This window comes from Oryctolagus cuniculus, chromosome 5 (assembly GCF_964237555.1).
Source record: "Oryctolagus cuniculus chromosome 5, mOryCun1.1, whole genome shotgun sequence".
Taxonomy (NCBI): Eukaryota; Metazoa; Chordata; class Mammalia; order Lagomorpha; family Leporidae; genus Oryctolagus; species Oryctolagus cuniculus.
The window spans coordinates 100,735,090-100,757,366 of NC_091436.1; the positions used below are offsets into that span (position 1 = coordinate 100,735,090).

At 40.7% G+C, this 22,277-nt stretch overlaps 1 protein-coding gene across 33 annotated transcripts in view; it reads right to left on the reverse strand.

Annotated features, from left to right (window-relative positions):
• The window catches only part of RIMS1 (regulating synaptic membrane exocytosis 1), a 537,571-nt gene extending 519,743 nt beyond the window's left edge, over positions 1-17,828 (reverse strand). For all 33 annotated transcript variants that reach the window (XM_051854559.2, XM_051854558.2, XM_051854586.2 and 30 more), the window contains exon 1: positions 17,520-17,828. In XM_051854559.2, the coding sequence (XP_051710519.2) occupies positions 17,520-17,683 (164 nt within the window). In that variant the 5' untranslated portion in view covers positions 17,684-17,828. The remainder of the gene's footprint in view (positions 1-17,519) is intronic.
• Positions 17,829-22,277: the final 4,449 nt, after the last annotated feature.

Genomic DNA, 22,277 nt, shown 5'->3' on the forward strand with positions numbered 1-22,277 from the left:
TTGTGAGTAACAGAGAGCTTGTGATGGTAAAGGATTTGAAGTAAATCATGCCATTCTGTCTCCCAAGACTTTTGTATACACTTTTGGTTATACAAAGGCATCCTCAGGGAGGGGATAGAAACATGAAAGGGCTAGATGGTAGATGTATGTGCAAAACAGGAAGAACAAATTACCTTGTTGATGGGGCTAATTTATGGAGATTTCATATGTACGTGTGTGTGTGTGTGTGTGTGTGCATATACAGGAGTGCTTCAAAGTGCTTATAAAAAACATTTATTTAGGGACAATTTTTTAAATTTATGTATAGTTTCTGGCCAGCGCTGTGGCTCACTTGGCTAATGCTCCGCCTGTAGCACCAGCACCCCGGGTTCTAGTCCCAGTTGGGGCACCAGATTCAGTCCCGGTTGCCCCTCTTCCAGGCCAGCTCTCTGCTGTGGCTAGGGAGTGCAGTGGAGGATGGCCCAAGTACTTGGGCCCTGCACCCGCATGGGAGACCAGGAGAAGCACCTGGCTCCTGGCTTCAGATCGGCGCAGCACCAGCTGTAGCGGCCATTTGGGAGGTGAACCAATGGAAGGAAGACCTTTCTCTCTGTCTCTCTCTCTTACTGTCTAACTCTGCCTGTCCAAAAAATAAAAAAAGAAAAAATTTATGTATAGTTTCTCACATTATGCATTTCCATGAACTTTTCTAGATTTCTTGTATGAATGTGTGCATGCATTCATATATAATTTCTATATTAATTATTGAAGTGGAAATACCCTCTTTATCTGAATATAAAAACTCAAGACTTAGTCTAATTCTAATGCAGACTTAAGACTTAACAATGTAGACTTAGTATAATTCTAAAGTGTAGAATAAAAAAAACTGCAAAGTCTTCTTTGGGTTCACAGAACAGAAACTTATTCTAACCAACTCAGATTAAGTATGCATTGCAAAGTGCTGAGCCAATTCTCAGTGACTCAGCCCGGGAGGTCAGGAACAAACAGTCTTCTCTTGGAGTTTCATGGGCCAAAAGATCATTCTTATCTGCACGTCTTTGTCAGTCTCTCTGTCTGTGTGTTGACTCATCTTGAACATTGCCCAATCTGGCTTCCTCTGTATATCAGCAATCAACTATCTTGCTGGTAAACCCTCATTCCTTCTCTTTAACTCAACTGTTTTAAACTTTCTCCCTTGTTTTCAAATCTCTAAATCTCCTCATCTACTTCACAGAAAAAAATAAGACAAAAGGATCCTCATGTTTCTAGTCACAAATTTAGGCTCTTGTACAAAGCACCTTCTTCCCTGTTCTTCCACTGACTTTTTTTAAGATTTATTTATTTAAGGGGCAGAGTTACACACACACACACACATAGAGAGAGAGAGAGAGAGAGGGAGGGAGAGAGGGAGAGAGGGAGAGAGGGAGAGAGGGAGAGAGGGAGAGAGGGAGAGAGGGAGAGAGGGAGAGAGGGAGAGAGGGAGAGACTTAGACTGATCTTCCATTTGCTGGTTCACTTCCCAAATGGCCACAACAGCTGGGGCTGGACCAAGGCAAAGCTAGGAGACAGAGCTTCTTCCTGGTCTCCCACATGGGGCAGGGGCCCAAACACTTGGTCCATCCTTCACTGCTTTCTCAGGCACATTAGCAAGGAGTTGAATCAGAAGTGGACTAACAACCAGGATTTGAACCAGCACCTATATGAGATGTCAGTGGGCAGCACCTTAACCTACTATACTACAATGCCATCCCCCTTCTACTAACTTTTAATTATTCTTAATTTTATTCCATTTAAAAGAAACCTACAATGAACATCTAATTTCCATCTAGTTAGGTACTCATGTGACTCTTATCCTTTTTCAATTCTTGACAGATTTGCTTTCACTAACTGTATGTATTTATTCACCTACCACTCATTCTACCCATTCCAGACTAGTTCTGGCTGATTATCTCCTTGTTACTGAGTCCTGTAACTCCCAGTTCTCAGTTCTCATCATATTTGATACCTTAGAGGAATTTCTGTTTTTATTCAGTCAGGTATAATTTACATGCAAGGAAACACACAGATCTTAAGTATACAGTTTGATCAATTTTGACAAATGCATACACATGTACAATACACATCTTTCATTCCTCCAGGAAATTTCCACCTGTCTCTTTCACATTGACTCCTCACAGGAGATGCCACAGAAGAGTCCACAAATATGATGTGTAACATCATAAATTTTCTTTGTCTATTATGGATCTCTAATGTAAAAATGGAACCACACAATTTGTACTATATGTATTAAGCTCTTCTTATTTGGTATGGTTTTGCTAGATGCATTCATGTTCTTCAGGTATTAGCCATTTATTTCAGTTTATAGGTGAACAGTACTTCATGCATGAATAGTCCACCACTGTAAAATCCATTCTTTTTCTGATGAACACCTACTTCAGTTATAACCAGCTGTGGCCATTATGAGTAAGGCTCCTATGAACTCACATACAAGAGTCTGTGAATACGATTTTCACTTTTCTTCTATAAAAATCTAGGAACAGCACAGTTAAATCATAGTGTACATGCACATTTAATTCTTTAAGAAATTGCAAAACAGTTTTCTGGAATGGTTGTACCATATTACATTCCCGCAAACAAAAAGTAAGAATTCTAGTGTCTCATGCCTTCTCCAAAATTTGATTTTCCATTTTTTTTTTATTTTGGATTTTCTAGTGAATATGCCTTATCTTCTTTCAAATATTCTTGTCCTTCTTTGATGAAACAAAGCTACTGTGATTTATATCCTATCTCTCTGGTGATTTCTTTTTTATGTCTTTGCAGGGTGGCTATAAGCTGAATATGGTTTTTCCCAGCAAAGCTGATGTTGGAGTTTAATTCCCATTGTGAGAGTGTGGAAACCTAACCCAATTATGCAATTTAGAGGTGTGGGTAAAAGAGAAATGATTAGGCTTAGTAAGGTCAGAAGGCAGGAGATCCCTGTGATCGAATACAGTGTGTGTGTGTGTGTGTGTGTGTGTGTGTTTAAGAAGACAGCGAGAATAGAAGATATACATACATTCAATCTTTGTCTCTTGCACATGTGTGCCCTGTGCCATCTTGGGACTCTGCCAGCAAGAAGGCCATCATCAGTACATTCAGTTCCTTGACCGTGGACCAGAACCTTGAATCAAAATAAACCTCTCTTCTTTACATCTTACCTAGTCTGTGGCATTGAGTTCTTAGCAACCGACAATGGTCTACTGCAATAATCATTGTTTTGTAAGATGTTTCAAAGTGAAACCTTAAGCCTATTTCTAGGCTGTGTACAGACTACTAATAAATTTATACTTAAAACAAAGACCTACAGCCTACCTGATCTTTCCTCTTTGACTTCTGAAAATTACCACCAAGCCAAATGACCAAGACTAGACTTAGGATATCCCGTTTCAAATACTCCTCCAACTTTGGGATACGGTCAGATATCAACAAATATTCAATTGATTTCTAAAAGTAAAGAAGTTGTGGCTTTTGCTTTCTAGCTCCCTCTTAAAACTCGACATTTTGCCATCATCACCCATGTCTTTGTTTCTAACATACCCCACCAGGATCTCTATGATATGCTTCCAACTGGATTATGCACAAGCATGTCCTTATCCTTCGCCCATGTTCTTGATACTACAATCCAAGTAATCTTTTAAAAAATACTAGTGGTATTATATCAGATGTCTCTTCAAAAACTTTTTGGTTCTTCTGCAACATGACCTCGAAGGCCCCACATTGTCTGACTTTGCCTACCTTTTCCTTTAAAACCATACTCCATCTGTCTTTCTCTGGATTTTCTGCTTTTTTACCTTTTTTTCATGTTCTTCAGATTTACTATTTCCTCTGTTATCAGAGACCTTGCAGGTATTTTTTTCTCAGTAGGAAATTCAACTCCTACTTGACTAATGTATACTTATACTCAGTTCTTAGCTCAATCTTTTCTATCACTGCTGTGGGGAGTCATCTTTGGATGTCCTGATCTTAGTCTATATTCCTGATTTGTATTATTTATCAAAATACCAACATTGTTCTGTCCTGCATTTATCATGAAGCATAATTTTAAATGGGTATTTGTTTATAAAATGGACATCACTGTAGAAAAGTCAGTGAGCAGATGATTCTATTAATTCTAGCATAATGTCTGGCATATCCTAAGTGCTCAGTCTATTATTTTTTTCATGAACAACTTAATGAGCACCACTCATTTTCTTTGGCCTGCTCTAAGAGATCATATGTACAGGTGCAAAATGAGATGAGAATGTATATATGCATTTGTATATAAGTTCATGAATATATATGTGAGTAGCCACTATCTCACTAACTCATTCTTGAATTACTGACCAAATGTCTATTTGAAGCAAAAACTCCAATGAGGAGAAACCACGGGAAGCTCTTCCCCCCAAGAGTTAACAAAAAAAACTGACTACTCTAAGTGAATGAACAAAAACATTACCTTAATATGCATATAATTCAAAAGCATAGCAGGAATAGCTTATTGAGATTGTAAGTGAAATACTGCATATTTGAAATTTATCTTTCAGAGAAATATTAAAAATTGAAAAATGATCACACTTAATAAATATTAAATATAATTGTAATATCATTACAAAGAGAATATTTAAATAAATAATTATTAGTCTCCATCAATGATTCACTGATTTTGAATAACACTCAATATAATCCAAATTCAAAATCAACAAAATAATTTGAAGTTCCTTTGGAGTTTTCCATAACAGGATGCAAAGTAAGCAAATCAAACTATAATTGAAAAAAAAAAACTAGAATTGAAAAAAAAACTAATTGTTCAAATTTGCTGGTAGTTGAAATAGTATGTGGAGAGGGAATGACAATGGAAAAACACACTGGACTGGAACACAGAGGAGCTGGTATTTTATCACTAGCTCTCTTATTAATTAATGAAAATTTGAATGTGTTTCTGGGCCTCAGTTTTCAACTCTTAAAGCAGAAGTGGAATAAATCTTCTGTGACTAAAATGTTGATTGGCATGTTGATCGTCAACTTTTGTCAATTTATGGCCTGAAGCACTACGTTTGAAAAAGTTCTGAGGCATCTGACGCTTACTGGTGATGCTCTTCTAGGTATAAGAACTGGCATGTGTACTGGGTGTTTAGCAGCTCTGGTCTAGACAGACACTAAGTGCTCAAGCACATATAAACTTAGCCCAGGTCTGAAACGCAAGGCAATGATTTATATCCTGGAAAGACTGTACCAGTTAGTTCAACAAGCACTTGCTGAGGTCCTACTATGTGCTGGTCATAGAGCTGGGCAACAGAAATACAAAGAAGATTAATACAGGAGACCAGTTTTGATAAATTTAAGTCTAGAAGATGACTTAACTAAGTTATAATCAACACAATGCTGTATGGTCACAGCATCTGATCTAATTCTAAATATCAAATCAGAAAGCATGTATCACACTTTAGAAAATGTTTCCTGTAAGCTTGTCTTTCCAGAGGATTACCTTAAAAATATTTCATATGCTCCCATGTTGACATTCAAGCAGCTTTAAGAATGCCTTCCAAAAAAGCCATGAATGATGAATCAAGAACACAACAGACTGTCAGAAAATTATATTTTAATTTTACCTTTCAATGTCCTACATCCAATATATATTTCCTCATAAATTCTGGTCAACCTGATTTTCTTAACAGCCAGAAACACTCAGCTTATTCTTTGCTTTCAGAATGTGCTGATCTAATTCCCATGGTTAGAATAACCATCCCACTCTATACTCCTACTCATACCCTTAGCAGCCTTAGGTGACTCCTCCATCCACAGCCTCTGAATCTATTCATTCATTCGTATACACAGCTCTGAAAACAGGCACCTGTTACATGCCAGCCACTGTGCTTATGTGAGGGCTAAAAATAAGAATGATCTCATAAGTATATGTTGTACTGAGCAGTACGACTAAAGCAGAAGTACTGCTAGGTGAGAAGGTTTATGAGAAAATATATGCTGAAGACAAATATCAAAATTAACCTGGGAAATCTGGAAAGGTATCCTAGGAGCTAATTTGAAGTATTAGGTAAAAATTATTTAGACTAAAAAGGAAACATCTGACAGGAAAAAAGGCATTAGTGGAGTCACCAAGTTGTGAAACAGCAATGACACCTTGAGAATTAGGTCAATAAGACTGGAAGACTGGGGCAGAAAGCTATGTGCAGACCACAGAGAGGTAAGAGTGAGCTGGGTCCAGATTATGAAGTTAGGGGGTTTTATGGAAGAGACATCATCAAATGAATTTGATAAATATTCCTGAAAACAATGTAGGAATCATATGGGAGAAAGTTTGACTGGGGGCAGGACAATGATTTAGGAGGTAATTATAGACTTCCAGATAAGTAGTTATGACATGCCACATTAAGGTAACAGCAAAGGAATTAGACAACAAAGAAGTTCAAAGAATTCTAAGATTGAATCTAAAAGATTCGATAATTGATTGAATGAGGAGTTCCAAAGGTGGTAGATATTACCCTCAAAGACAGGGAGTACAGAGACAGCATGTTTAGGAAGAAAGCCATGAAGTCTATGATGGGTCACAATAAGTATAACTGCCTATAAGACTTACAACTAGAGATATTTAGGTTATTTGTTAAGTACATGAATCTAGGTTTGATAGAAAATTCTACTCTGTGTGTGTGTATGTGTGTATTTGTATGTGAGAATTACTGATACATAAATGTTGTTGAAGCCATTGTTTGAGATAGACCAGGAACCAAAGATACGCTAGAAGATACAGAAGCTGAGAAGGATAACATTTAAGAGCAGATAAAATAGTGACATCAAGAAAAGTTAAGCCAAATCAGAAAAAAAAAAAGAAATTACATAGAGAAAGGTAAGAGAGATCTTCAAAAGTTCTTCAGCTCTCATAAACACCAATCATTTTGTACTATTCTGTATTAATGACTATTAAATCTTTTCCCAATGAGGCTAGCATTGTGGCACAGAAGGTTAAGCTGCTGTCCAAGATGCCAGTATCCCATAGGGGCATTACCAAACTCCTAGCTGCTCCATCTCCAATCCAACTACCTGCTACTGCACCAGGGAAAGGAGCATAGGATGGCCCAAGTGCTTGGGCCCTTGCACTCACGTGGGAGACCCAGACAAAGCTCCTAGCTCCTGACTTTGGCATGGCCCAGTCACGGCTACTGCAGCCATTTAGGGAATGAACCAATATATGGAAGATCTCTCTATCTCCATCTACCCTCCTCTCTGTAATTCTGCCTTTCAAATAAATAATTTTTAAAAAACTTTTCCCAAAGTACTTTATGTGTGTATTTAAATTTGCATTACCTTACCAGGCAGGTAATGCATCCAGTTCTACAGCCTGGGCTGAACTTTTTTTTTTTTTTTTTTTAATTCTGTGTGGTTCTTCCAGAAATCTCAAGTATGCTATCTTTATGCAAAATAGGAACTAGAAAGTCAAGCAATTATCAACCATATTTGTACTCAATAGTGACAACTGCTTTTTAGGCCTTTGGAGATCCAAATACCATGGAATCCATTTCTAACAACTATGTCTGGAAAAATTCTCAGATCTTAGTATCTTTTTTCAAACTATCATCATGTTTTTACTCCAGGTGCTAAATTTTAGATGGCTAAGTTTGGCCTATGATACGTAGACATTTGTAAATTGAAATATCTATCTTCATGATGAAAAAGATTTCACTTTATTTTCTGAAATTACGATTTTGTTAAAATTTCATGATGATCATGAATAATATTAAAGTAGATTCTCTTTACAGATTTTGCTCTTATCAAGATTTTAATATCCAATGTAAATGAGACTGTTCATTTCAGTATCCCTTTATTTCAAATGCCAGGATATAAAAATATATCCATTTTTCCCCCAAGGGGAAAAAGTTAGAAGAGAAGACTTAAGCTCCAAAATATTACAATACAGAAGTAGCTAAGGAAAATAAATCTGTTAAGCTCTGTGAAATACAAAAGAAAAAAGCCATTTGGTTGCTTTACTTTTGTTTTCATTTCTTTCTACCAATATACCACATAATTTTCTCCCTGAATAGAAACTCTAAATGTGGATCTACACTACCTCATATTTTATATGTTGATTTACACATATATTAGATACTACACAGGCAATGAGACCAAGTTTTCTAAAATGTACCTATATAAATTAAACAACTCTACTAAGGAGTTTCCCACTGCTGCTGTCAACAGTTTAGTTATGCTTAAATGATGGAACAATAACATGGCACACAGTGCTTGTGCATCAATACCTTACAACTTCAAAATAATTTGATATTCTTGAGATTAAGAATATTCCTCAGGGACCGGCACTGTGGTATAGTAGGTTAATCCTCTGCCTGTGGTGCCGGCATCCCATATGGGCACCAGTTCTAGTCTCAGCTGCTCCTCTTCCAATCCAGCTCTCTGCTATGGCCTGGGAAAGCAGTAGAAAACAACCCAAGTACTTGGGCCCTTGCACCTGCTTGTGAGACCAGGAAGCAGCTTCTGGCTCCTAACTTCAGATCTGCACAGTCCAAAGTTATGGCAATCTGGGGAGTGAACCAGCAGATGGAAGACCTCTCTCTGTCTCTCCCTTTCCCTGTTTTTAACTCTACCTCTCTCAAATAATTAAAATCTTAAAAAAAAGAATATTCCTCAAAAACTGATCAATAATACTTGAAGGACACAGATGTAAGCTGGAAACTAATCATATAGACAATGCAGTCTAGCAAATATTGCAAGAAAACTTCCTTAGTAATTACTACTATTAGTAGTTCTTGTGAATATACACACTATGCATGAGTCCATTAATAGAAGCTAAATATCCTGAGACATTTATATGACAATACAGATATTTTAATTGGTTTTCAGTTTACATACCATCTCTATTTAAATATAATAGCATCTTCCAGATAATAATTACCTGAAATAATGTAACTAGCACAAAAAACATACTAAATAATGTATAAATAATTAGCAAGGTAATATCCTCTATACTGCATAAAGGTGTCTGTTTCAATCATTATGCTTCTTTTAAAAAGCTAATATTCTAAAGCAATGCATTAATTACTTATAAATTGCATGAAATTACTTTATATAACATTATTTTACTATCTAAACTTCAGGGGAATTATCAACATATTATTCTAAACTCTATTTAAATGAATTCTCATACATTAAAGATATTGTCTTCAATGGTAGGCTGCCCTTTTGCAAAGCTCAAAAGAAAATTTTCATAATGAGAGTCTTCTATGCAGTTGCAGTTCATAACTATTATTATTTGAAAAATGTTTTGAAATTTTAAATTCAACTTTGCCACAAAAATATTGCATTCCATTGAGACTGCATAAAAGATAACACCTCAGTCTCAGCAAAAGCAATGCATCCAATTTACTAGTGGTTTTTGAGATTTTATGTCTACAACTTGCCTGCATTACTTATTGATGATATATTTTAAGATTATTAATTGCTCATATTCTGAGTTTAGAAAAACATTTATTTATTTGAAAGGCAGAGTGACAAAAAGAGAAAAGAGAGAGATTTTTCATCTGCTGGATCACTCCTCAATGACAGCAATATCCAGAGCTAGGCCAGCAGAAGCCAGGAGCCAGGAACTCCAGCTGGGTCTCCCACGTGGGTGGCAGGAACTCAAGTACTTGAGACATCCTCTGCTGTCTTCTGGACAGGAAGCTGAGTCAAAATGGAGAGGCGGGACTTGATCCCAGGCATTCTGAAATGGAACGTGGGCATCCCAAACAGCAGCTTAGCCCACTGTCATACAATACCCACCTTATAGTCAAAAGTTTTAAATGAGTAATTTGGGGCAGGGGAAGCAAGATGTACAAAGAGGAAGACAATATAATTTATCACCTAAGCTTAAACTCAAAATTAAGAGAAAGAAGTACTATTCATAATTATGGTAGAGAATTGGTATAAATAGATGACAACAAATCAATGTGTATAGGTTTGTTTTTTTTTTTTTTTTGCTACTCCTTTTTAAAAACTATTTTGTCTTCAAGCATTCATATGCATAGGGAGTATTCCTAAGCTAGCAGCAGCAGTATGACAACATAAAGTCAACTCTCCAGAATATACCGCCCCCATCCACAGAAAACTGACCTACATCAAAATAAGTATACATAAACCTATGTAAGTATTAAGAAAATACATACAGAAAGCCTAATGCATCTTCAAACGTTCTAAAGCACATACCATTTATTACATCACTCAGTAGTAAAATGATATGAAAAGGAAATTACTATTCGCCATGTATATATCCCCTTATTCAGCTAATTGTGAAAATCAATAATTTATTAAATTCATTGACACTAAAATCATCAATTTGTCTCTCCAATTTTTTCCCTAGTAAAAGATGAGAAAATCAGCCTAAGCTAATATAATGTCTCATTTTTTAAATTAGCATTGCCATTTAGGTATTTCAAACTCCATCATTTTACCTAGAATGCTTTTTGTGCTAAAAACATTTATGATCTATTTCATGAGAAAGAAAGAAGACTATAAACATAACCTCAGACCAAGCCCTGTATTCATGTTACCTTTTACCTCCATGACAAATTCTCACATTGATTCTTTCAACCTTGGCCACATTGCATTGCTAACATAGTATGACATAATATGATGACAAGCCCTACTATGAAGTTCATCTCTACAAGACCCCCCTAGCACCAATCAGAGGAAAGGATAGTGTTCATATTACTGTGAAGTTATAAAGGCTAAACATAATGGCAGCTTCCTTGGGTAGCACAATTTGAAGTGGAAAGATGCTTCCACTGAAGAAGGGCACGTGCTATAAATTCCAATTTCCACACAAGGAAAATGATTCTTGGGTAGCTTACCTTGTGATGTTCATATCTATAAAAAGTGATAATGTGAAGATTAGAATCTAGTGCAGTCTTCTATCCAACTATCCAATGCTCACCTCCTTTTCTGACCATGCCAGTTTTAAAACAATAGGAATTTAAAGAAAATATTCTCTGTTATGTAACCAAAGAGTCAAATACCTGATCCAATTCTAACACCTGAAACAATGGTTTTAATGTTGAATTAAATATCACGATACTTTTAAAGAAATATCCTATGTCATAAATAAAATTCAGAATCATATTGGTGAGAAGACATAACCTTGTAGGAGAAGAAAATATGGGAAAATGCTGAAGTATTAGGGAGCCTTGTGAGTGACAGAACAGCAAATCAAGTAAGTCCTGAATATTTATGGGGTTAAGGAGTAATGTGAGGCCGGAATGAGAGCACTCAGAAAAGGGTGGAAAACACCAATAGCCACATGATGTTATTTTCTTACTCCCTTAAAGCATGCTATCTGCACTCTCAGAGAAAATGTCCTGAGTAAATGGTCAGAAGGTACCTAGTGGGACTGGCATTGTGGCATAGCGAGTTAAGCCTCTGTTAGTTCAAGTCACAGCTGCTTCATTTCTGATCCAGCTCCTTGATAATGCACCTGGGAAAGCAGCAAAAGATGGCCCAAGTATTTTGCTCCCTGAACCCATGTGGGAGACCCCAATGGAGTACTAGGTCCTGGTTTCATCCTGGCTCAGCTCTTGCTACGGTAGCCATTTGGGGAGTGAACCAGAAGATGGAAGGGTGCTCTCTCTCTCTCTCTCTCTCCCTCCTTTTCCCCTTATCCCCCTCTCCCCCTCTCATCCTCTCTCCCTCTCCCTCTCTATAACTCTTTCAAATAAATAAATAAATAAATATTTTAAAAGATATACCTAGCTAGTTGAAAATTTCATTAATATTAGAAAATTAATAAATATTGGTAGGCTGGACTTCTCATCAAGAGATGAGCACAGGGTGTAGTAAAACTCATCAGGCACCCAGCAAAATTCCTATGCATAAAAGGTACACAATAAATGTTAGTGTCTAATCCCAATTGATGAGGGAAATAAAACATAGTGCAGCTTGATATAATTTTTAAAGACTTCTTTATTATTTGAGATGTAGACATACAGAGAGAGAGAGAGAGAGAGAGAGAGAGAGAATCTCCACTGATTCACTTCCCAAACACTCACAATGGCCAGGGGTACAGAGTTGGGAACCAAGAACCAGGAACTTAATCCAGATCCCCCATGTGGATGGCAAGAACCCTACCACTTGAGTTTAATACACTTTTAAAAAGAATTAGAACACTAAGTATTTGGAATCAGTATGCATGGATGCTGGATTATATTACTGTAGTTGCCATGCACCTCAGGTAAATTTACTTTAAATCCCAGGACCAATTTTAAAATATTCAACATGTATTACAGAAATAAATTTAATAAGTTGCTTAAAAATAGGAAAGGCCCAAAAAGATCAATTAGATGAAATACAATGGAATTTTAATACATGGTACAGCAACCACATCCATTTTCCTATTACAACCATGGCAGAATAATAATATGATTGCAAAAATTCACATTTTGTATCTTTCTCAGAAGCTCACTACACAATTTAAAAAATCATTCTCCCCACTTAACAAAATGAACAAATAGCATCGCATGAATGTATTTCTACACTTAATTTAATATAAAGTTAGTATAGCACATACAACTAACAACGGTGTTTCCATATTCCACTTCTGCTTTAATATTCTATTTAGTTAAATGGCAATGCCTCTTACTGCTAGTGAGGAAGGAACACAGCCAAGTTTAAAGAAAATCAAGACAAGCTGACAGAAATGGCAACTAATGATCCTGTCTCTCACTCTCCTTTCTCTTTGGTAACGCCTCCTGTTTCATCTTTTAGTGTTCTTTTCCAGTGTTTTCTCTATTAGCATTTGTGATCTTAGTACTAGGCATGCACATTTATTAAGGCAGCTTTTGGTTGAAAGCACAAATCTCCACAGTAGTTCAGGGTTAGTCGTCCCTAAGTTTAACCCTATCCATTAATGGTGTGAAAGAGACTAGAGTCAAACAGTAAGTCTCCTCCTAATTCAACACCTTGGAACAGGTAGACACCTGGCACTTGGTCCTCTTACTCCCTTCACTGCCTTTTTCCCCTTCCTCCTTACCCATCCTTGCTTCAGCAATATGAGAGAATGCTGCTTGGTGTGAAATGGGAAAATGCTTGCAAATCCCAGTGAAAATATGATACCTGTGTACATAGGACTCTACCATTACTCCCTCCTCAGTTTCCCAGTCTACCTAGTCTTCTTGTCCCTGTTGCTAAACAGAGTCTCTCATAGAGAATCTCACGGACACACTTCAGGAGAAAATATTAGTTATTTGGAGGGAGAGAGAGGAGAAGAAAAATGAAGTTACAGGAATTCTTCTTCTGTCTCCACAAAGGAGGGAGCTACTGTGGATGATTGCTAGGCTCCCTGTGAAGCAGAGAGGAAGAAGCCCAAAGTCAAGACTCTTTAGAAATCAATTCATAATCCAGGTTGCAGGAATTTTTAGAAAAATAGAACCTCACACAATCGCAGGATAATTCTCGTGCCCATATTTATACAGTAAGTGGCATACCTAGAATTACAGTTCAAAGGCCCTTGTATTCAAAGGTATTCACCTTTCCACTATACCCTGATGCATTTATTGTCTTGAAATTGGAGACCCTCCCTTTCTGTGAATCCACATTAACATATGTGGGTGAAGCTCCAAGCCTTCTCATAATCCACACTGATCTTCTGAATCAGCCTAATCCCTTGCCAAACCACTTCTCTGGAACTGAGGAAAATTCAGAAATTCATTTAAGGAAAAGATAAATGGAACACCAGCTTCTTCTTGATCGAAAATCAGTGCAGTGTGTCAGGAAACACCCAAAGTTAGATTAAATGGTCTGGGTTTAAATCCTGGTTGGGCCATGTTTTCTGAGTCATCTTGAGGATATCATTAGAACTCTCTGAGTGTAGGGTGAGGCTAGAAAATTATAATACCTGCCTCACCTCTGCACAGGCTTCTGTGAGAATCCAAATATTCATACACACATTACACTTGAGCATTGTTCATCTATATGCAGGTTAAATATGATTAAATAACTATAGATTAAATAACTACATTAAATAATGGCTGATAAGGGATAAAGACTCAATAAATATTAACTATTTTCATTAAGAATTCCATTGCAGCTCTCAATTCCCATCCCTTTAATCCCATATTTCTGGGTTTTTTTTCCTCTTTTTTTACTCTTCTATCACTCTTTCCTCTAGGAAGCTTTTATTAACAACAACAAAAAAGATTTTAGATCTAATGAGATATTCCCCGATTTAGGCTCCAGATAATATAGTTTTTAGCTTATATATTTGCTCATGATATCTACCTAAAATTACTTGAAAGAGTATTCATCGAGGAAATAAGGTTTCAAAAAGCCTCTAGCATGTACATGTGCACTCAAAGACACACACACAGCTACTAAGATTAAGAAAATACCTCTAATTTGTAGATAATTAAAATAATCATTAAATATAATTTGCAGAAGTTAACTATTTCCAGTTATATGCCAGTTGTACTTAAAATTAACATACTTTTTTTGCCAAAAATAATGTTAATTATAAAGTACTTTCAATTTCACATAAAATTTTTCTGAACTCTTGAGGTGAAGGTAGCTTGATTATTTTTTCCCATTTATACATAAAGACATGATTGAAACTAGAGTCAAGCAGTAACTTAATAATCAAGGCTGATGAAACTGCACAATTATATTTTAACTGATATTTTGTAATGTTGCTTTGGCACAATAACCCATCAGTCTTTCCTTTTCCTTCTTAAAGCCTACTTTTACAAACTAGGAAGACGGAAAGCATGCCCAGTAGGATTCTCAGGGTGATGATTCTGCACTGATAACAAAAGTGAATTTTAAGTCGTATTACTGCTTCCAGAAGTTTAACTTCATAGGGCCTTTTGTGACAGCAATTTCTCTAATACGTAATATGATGGACCTAGCCTTGCCATAAAAGCTTTTCTCTGATTTAACAAATGTTGGCAAAATCCTGTGCACTACAATGAGAAGTTTAGAAAAAGCCACCACCTATAACCGGGTATCATTAAATCCCTCTATATGTCTATCACCTCAATAGCCTTTGCTATCCTCAGTTTTTAAGACAAGAGTCCCCTCAATAAAAGTATACTACTGTTCCATTACTTGTAGATAATATGACACACTTGTATGGCAACAAACTGAGACTCACCAATCCATTGCACAAAAGACATCAGTAAAAGAGGATAACTGATACAAGTTAATGCAGAGGTCCAAGACTGTAGAAGTCTATTGTATAACAGCAAGACATATTGTGATATTTTGTGAAACCATGCAATGAAGGAAAAATATTTGCAAGTAAGTGGAAAGCACTCATAGGAAAAGCAGTGGGCAAAAAAAAAAAAAAGTGTTACAGGTGAGCAGTTGGACAATGCTTTATTTTTCATTTGCCCATAAAAGCCCATACAATCATATAATCACTGTCCTTAACCAGTTAGCAGGTTTAGGATTCTGTCCTAAAACTCACCCACTCCCACTTAAAATTCATCACTCTCCACCATGCCTGAAACAGCCAATGAAGAGGCGTGATGGCCACAACTTGCAATGTGCCTTCCCCTTTCTAACCAGACTGTCAAGCAGCCACCCATATTTTCCACTAGGTGCTGGAAGCCTCCATCCACTTGCTGTCTGCAGTGAACACCAAAAGGAACAGCAACACACCTGGAAATACTGAAGAGCAGAAAAGGTGTCCAGGACAGGTGGCAGGGGCTGCAACCAGTAAGGACAGACAAACTGACAACTAGACACACAGACAGCAGCACCATCAGACACCATCCATTACTTCCAGTCTCAGAAGAGGGAAAGCCTGCAGCACCGGGGATGCCATTCTTCCACTAGGGACAGGCAGCAGATTACCGAGGGCTGTGCCTCTCTGAAGCCTGCAGGTTTAAAGTATTTGTTTTTCGGATGAGAAGGAGCAGGGAACGCAGAAGCCTGCTGCTCTTTATAGAATCAGGCCAGCTCTGGCCTGCCTGGTTAACAGCCCTTTTCTCCATCCATAGTTACAGGGCAGGAATGACTGGGCTTCTACTATTTTGCTGTGACCCAGCAACCACATCTCTCCCTCAGTGTCGCCTCCCTGCTCTGGGTGACAGTTGCACTGGTTGGAGACTCATCAGTTTGTGAATGCAGCCTCCCTTCTTCCCTCTCCTGTGAGGCACTGCTGCACTGAGGGGAAACGGAAGAAACCTTCCAGGCAGCATCTTCCCTCCAGGAGGCAATTCTAGGGGTGGGAGAGAGGCCATGCTGGGTGTGCTCTGTACTGACTGTCACTCCTGCTCCCTTTCTACTCTTTTTTTTTTTTTTTTTTTTTTTTTTGCTATCAGCTAACTCCAGATGCAACAGGTTCCTCTCAGCTCCTCATGCCAATCCCCTGCCCCCAGATACACCTGCTAGCTTACACAAGGGGCCTGAAGAATTACTCCCAGTCAGGGTCTCCAAATCCTCCCACTCCATAGTGGGAAACTTTCCCCAATACATGAAGACTTCCCCCAGGAAAGACAGGATGAAGTCCCCTTCAGCTCCACTCTGTGGGTGATGCTAAGGATGAGAAAGCCCGGTCTCTCTGCCAGTTCCTTGTAAGCAGTGTTGTCTGAGCAAGCAGCAGCATAGTTGTCACACACCCCTGCACCACCAGCAGCCAACCCTATCCCCTCGCCGTCCCCAGGAAAATAGGGCACCAGACAGAGATGCTTTGAGGGCTCTATGGGCTCTAAAGAAGGCAGGATGTGTGCAAACACTCAACATCTTACTGGACTGCTTCCTCCAGGAATGGAGCAGGCCCCAGAGGTCTCTTGGTGCCCACCAAAGAGAGACCTCTATTTTATTCAGGCCAGATTCCTCAGCAGCTTCTCTCATTATCAGAAACTTTGCATTGCCCGTGGCATTACATCTGGGTAAGAAAATGTATCTTCACACAGGTATTCTCTGCTCTAGACTGTGAAGAACAGGGTGAAGAGAAGCTGGGGAGGCAGGTTACCAAAGATGGCAACTGCCCAGAAAAGACCCAACCTTGGTCTGTGAAATGAATGAGTAGCAAAATGAATACTAAAAATCAGCATTTTCATTCTGTAAATGCGGGCACCCTTCACCGGGCTAACCCCGACCTGCCAAACAACTCCAAAAGAGCAGAGGAGCTGTCCTCAGCACCTCTTCATCCCACCCCTCCTTTCCACTGCTTATCCGCTGCCCCCTCACCTGCTCCCAGCCCAGGGCCCTTCCACTTTGGCGGCTTCAGGTTCTCTGAGCTCCCTCACATCCCACCACCGGGGTGGCCCCTGTCCACTCCCAATCCTCCCGGGCACCCCAGCCTCAAGCCATCTACACCCGGCTCCTTGGTTCCGGCTTGGTGGCATCCCCTGCTTCCCCTGGCCCCACTGGCCTCACCCCTACTCAAACCCAGCACCCCTGGCCCCGGGGCGGGCGCCTCCGCCCGAACCCAGCACCCGCGCCCGCCCCTCCCCCACCCGGCCGGGAGGACTGGGCGAGTGAGTGGTGAATGGACGGAGGGAGGCACCGAGGCACGGGTGGCTTACTTGAGCATGGCTTCTTCCTTCTCCTCCTCTTCCTTCTGCCGGTCCATCACTGCCATGATAATGTTCCTCTCCTCTTCGGTCAGGTGGCTCAGGTCGGGCAGCTCTTGCATGGGGGGAGGCACCGTAGGTGGGCGAGGACCGCGGGGCCCCACGGCCGAGGACATCTTCGTGGCCTGCCCGCCCCCTCCGCTTGCGGCTCGCTCTCACCTTTCGGAAGCACGCCCAGCTGCTGCGCCCCTGCTTCCCCTCACAGCCGAGCCCTCCCGGCGGCGGCGGCGGCGGCGGCGGCGGCAGGGGGAGGAGGAGCGGCAGCGGCGGCGGCGGCGGCGGCGGCGGCGGCGGCAGCAGCGGCGGAGCTGGGGAGAGCGCGAGCCCAGGCTTTCATGGTTGTTTGCATCCACCCAGCCCCGGATGCTGCCTTTGTTTTGGTCGCCCTAGCGAGGCTCGGGGCCGCCGGCCGCCTCCCGCAGCCGGGTCTCGGCGGCGGGGGCGGGCGGGCGGAGGCGCGGCGGGCGCGGCGAGGGGGCGAGGGCTTGCGCCGGGCTCCGCCGATCCGGGCGTCTCCGCGGGGCGCGCGAGGCGGGGGCGGGGCCGGGGCCGGGGCTGGGGCTGGGGCCGGGGCCGGGGCTAGCGTTAGCTGGGGCTGGGGCCGGGGCCGGGGCTGGGGCTGGGGCTGGGGCTGGGGCGGCCGCCGCCGCCGCCGAGGCTGCTCGCAGACTCAGCTGCCTCCAGTTTGGGGCTGCGGGAGGGAGAGGGAGAGTTTGGGTGTCAGTTAGGCGGAGTCTCCGAGGCTTCGCTCCCGGGTGATGCTGCTGCTCTCGCAGACAGAGCTGCCAGCCACCCAGTCCGGGATACGCTCCGCCTCTCCGCGCCCACCCGCCCACTCCCAGGTCCGAGGCACGCGTGCCCCGGCCGCTCCCCCACGCTCGCCAACGTGCACGCCACATCGCTCTATCCCCAGGTACCCCTCACCCGTGAGTCATCCTCCCTCTCGTGGTCCCTGGTCTATGTCATCCTCCCCAGCCCTGTTTTTCCATGAGTTGCATTAATCATCATCATCATCCTCTCTACCGTCTTCATCATAGAGCATTAATATTGTTTGGGCACCCACAATGTTCTGAACAGCAGGATGGAACACCCTGTGGACACATTTTTTTTTCCTTCCTGTTATCGCGTTTACTAGTCAAGTGTTCAGGGCTACAACAATGTGATTTTCTAGATCATTTTTACACACACACACACACCCCTCCAACAGCCTGGATTTTGTGGGTACACTGTACTCTTCAATGCAGTGTCTTTCTTGACCCGTTCTCGCTAGGACTGTTCAGCAACGTATCCTAATTTCGTCTCAAGATGCCCCACAACACAGTACCTCTAAACTGTCATTTAGGGCTCTGGGTAGCCCCAATGCACCACATAAATGCACTTCTTTGGTGCTTGCAAATGGATTATCTACTCTAATTGCTCTAATGATATTCACTGTCATCATGTACTCATGCCTTAGCCTCTATAGCGACTTCTCCAGAAACACTGATCCCAGGTAAGAAAAACATCCGATCATATCCTATTGCATTTAAGAAGCTTCTGCTGGATGCCTTGCCCAATGATGGGCTGTAAGATGGGCTTCTCTCCCTGATAAGGGAAAGAAAAAAAAAAGTTTAGAAACAGGTGATGGCATTGGCTTGGGACACTGGAGACTGAATTTTGTCAACATAATTATAAAAGAATCAGTATGTGAAGGGTTCAAATTGAACAATTTCCTTGTGAGGATCTCTTAGTAATGGCCATAAGGAATTGATAATGTTTCTCACATTGGAAATTCTTCCTGTAGTTCCCATAGTAATCAGAACTCATAGTTCGCCTCAAATACTAATTTTGTTATTGGAGAAGTTGACAGTGATAATTTATGAATCCTAAAATCTCCGAATGTAAGGAGTTGACTTTCCTTTAAACACAAGAGTTGCTTTACATGCACACATCTTTATGAATATTGTCAGTGATTGAAAGCTCACTATCTCTTTAAGAACTATGTCTAAATTTCTCTTCTAACCAAAGAGTTCCCAACTATTCAATGCAGCTATCTATCTCTTCTTCAATCTTATCCAGAGCAAACCTCACCTGGAACTGCATAGCATCCTTTCAAAGGCAAGTTATTCTGGCCACCTGCCTTTGGACCCACTCAGCTTTTCCACCAGCCACACAGAATAAGTCTAAGAGTACAGGTAACCAAGAACAGTGCCTGGAACTTAATAAGTGCTCAATAATGCTTTCTAATCATTATTTTTATTTGAATGACTTAACCATGAGCTAAGTTTGTGATACCCATGTCACTTATGGGGATGTGCAGCTGTTTTTCATAAATGCTGCTATCTAGTCAGTCTTCCGCTTTCCTTAAGTAATGGATGGAAACACTCAATATTTTTTCTTCATTTTTTTTAAGTTGTACTTGTTTCCCTCCATGCAACATATATTCAGGGAAAAGAAATGGAATTGTGGTTCTGGCCGGCGCCGTGGCTCAATAGGCTAATCCTCCGCCTTGTGGCGCCAGCACACCGGGTTCTAGTCCTGGTCGGGGTGCTGGATTCTGTCCCGGTTGCCCCTCTTCCAGGCCAGCTCTCTGCTGTGGCCAGGGAGTGCAATGGAGGATGGCCCAAGTGCTTGGACCCTGCACCCCATGGGAGACCAGGGGAAGCACCTGGCTCCTGGCTTTGGATCAGTGCGATGCGCCGGCCGCAGCGCGCCAGCAACAGCGGCCATTGGAGGGTGAACCAACGGCAAAAGGAAGACCTTTCTCTCTGTCTCTCTCTCTCACACTATCCACTCTGCCTGTCAAGAAAAAAAAAAAAAAAAAAGGAATTGTGGTTCTACCTATGACTTTATGATCTTGGCTAAAGCAATTAATCTGTACCAGTTTCTTCATCTGTAAAATGGTATAAAGATTTGAATCTCCAAATAGAATAGAAGTATTAAATAAGAAGATACTTGAAGCTTCTAGCTATGTGCTTAGCACATGTGGCTCTGTTTTTTTTTTTTTTTTTTCTTATTTCTTGCTGTCTCAAAGATACATTGTGCTGACTCTCCATTGTTCTTTCACAGGGCACAGTAGAAATGGAGATGACATGTTCATTCTAGCAGATGCCTGTCTCCTTCATGTCGTTGTGGAAATGCAAACTTGCAACACAGGCCTTGCCCACAAGAGGTTTACAATCAAGTTCGTTCAAATGAAATACCTCCAAAATGCAATAAAGCCTCAGCTGACATTACAGTTGTTAGCCGATGAAAGCTCCTGAAAGCGCGGACCTAATGAACAGTAGTGCTTTAATTTGCTCCAATCGCCATAGCAAGAACCACAGATAGAGGGGCCTGAATAACAGGTGAGTTTTACGCATTCCAGAGACTGGAAACCTAAGGTTACGATATCAACAGGTTTGGTTTGTTTTGTTTCCTCCTGAGCCTTTCTCCTCAGCTTGCGGATGGCCTCTTCTTGCTGTGTTCTCACCTGGCCTTTCTTCTGTGCTCGCACAACCCTGGTGACTTCCTTCACGTACAAGGACCACAGTTTATTAGACGAGGGCTTCACTGCTATAACCTCATTCAACGTGGACTGCCACTTTGATTTGGACCCTATCTCCAAATACAGTCATATTCTAAGGTACTCCAGGTAAGAGTTTCCACATAGGAATTTGGCGAGAAACAGGATTCAGTCTGTAACTGGTCATTTCCATTTATTGGGATCACTTTGGGAAATGGTGATCTACATGTATTTTCAGGAAGACTTAATGAAAAGAAATCTGTTTCTCCATCATTTTTAAATTAATAGATAATTGCTTAGGCTGGATATATCCATGTAAAATCAGTGAAGGCACAATTGAATAAATGAGCGATCGACATGAGACCATAACAGTAAAGCCCTGGTGCAAACCTGCTGACACCTTAACCTTGGGTTAGGTGTTTTCTTTTTATCCAGAACCTCATCCATTGTGAAAGGCCTCAAAACCAATTTCTAAAGCACAGAAATTCAGTTTCTATAAATGTACCTTCGGAAAAGCAGAGTTTACCTGTACTTTGATAAGCAAGCAAACACCCAAAGTGATTCTACCAAAGTATGTGACACAGATGATCAATTTCTGGAGATGCCCTACAAAAAATGTTTTGGGGAAAAGTTGTGCAATACCTGCATCCTAGAAAATCACAAGCCACCTTAACAAATAAAAAGTACTGAGAAGCAAATATTTATAATAGCAAGGGAATTAATTTTAATTTCTTTGGTCTGGCATTTACTAAATGGACTGCTTTGGGGGAAAAAAAAAAAAGTTGATTTTAGACCTGGTAGCCAAGGAACATGAAACCTCTAATGTGATTCTTCTTGGTCAACCACTGAAATCTATACAAAAACATCTTAAATCTCTACTCAAAAGACATGTGTCAAATGCCCTTAATGTCAACACTGACATCATGCTTAGTATACTAGTCAGAACTATGATATAGACAAAGTTCCGAAAAGGTAAGGCTTTTTTTAATTTTTTTTTATTTTTTATTTTTGACAGGCAGAGTGGACAGTGAGAGAGAGAGAGAGAGAGAGAGAGAGAAAGGTCTTCCTAATTTACCATTGGTTCACCCTCCAATGGCTGGCGCACCGCACTGATCCGAAGGCAGGAGCCAGGTACTTCTCCAGGTCTCCCATGGGGTGCAGAGCCCAAGCACTTGGGCCATCCTCCACTGCCCTCCCGGGCCACAGCAGAGAGCTGGCCTGGAAGA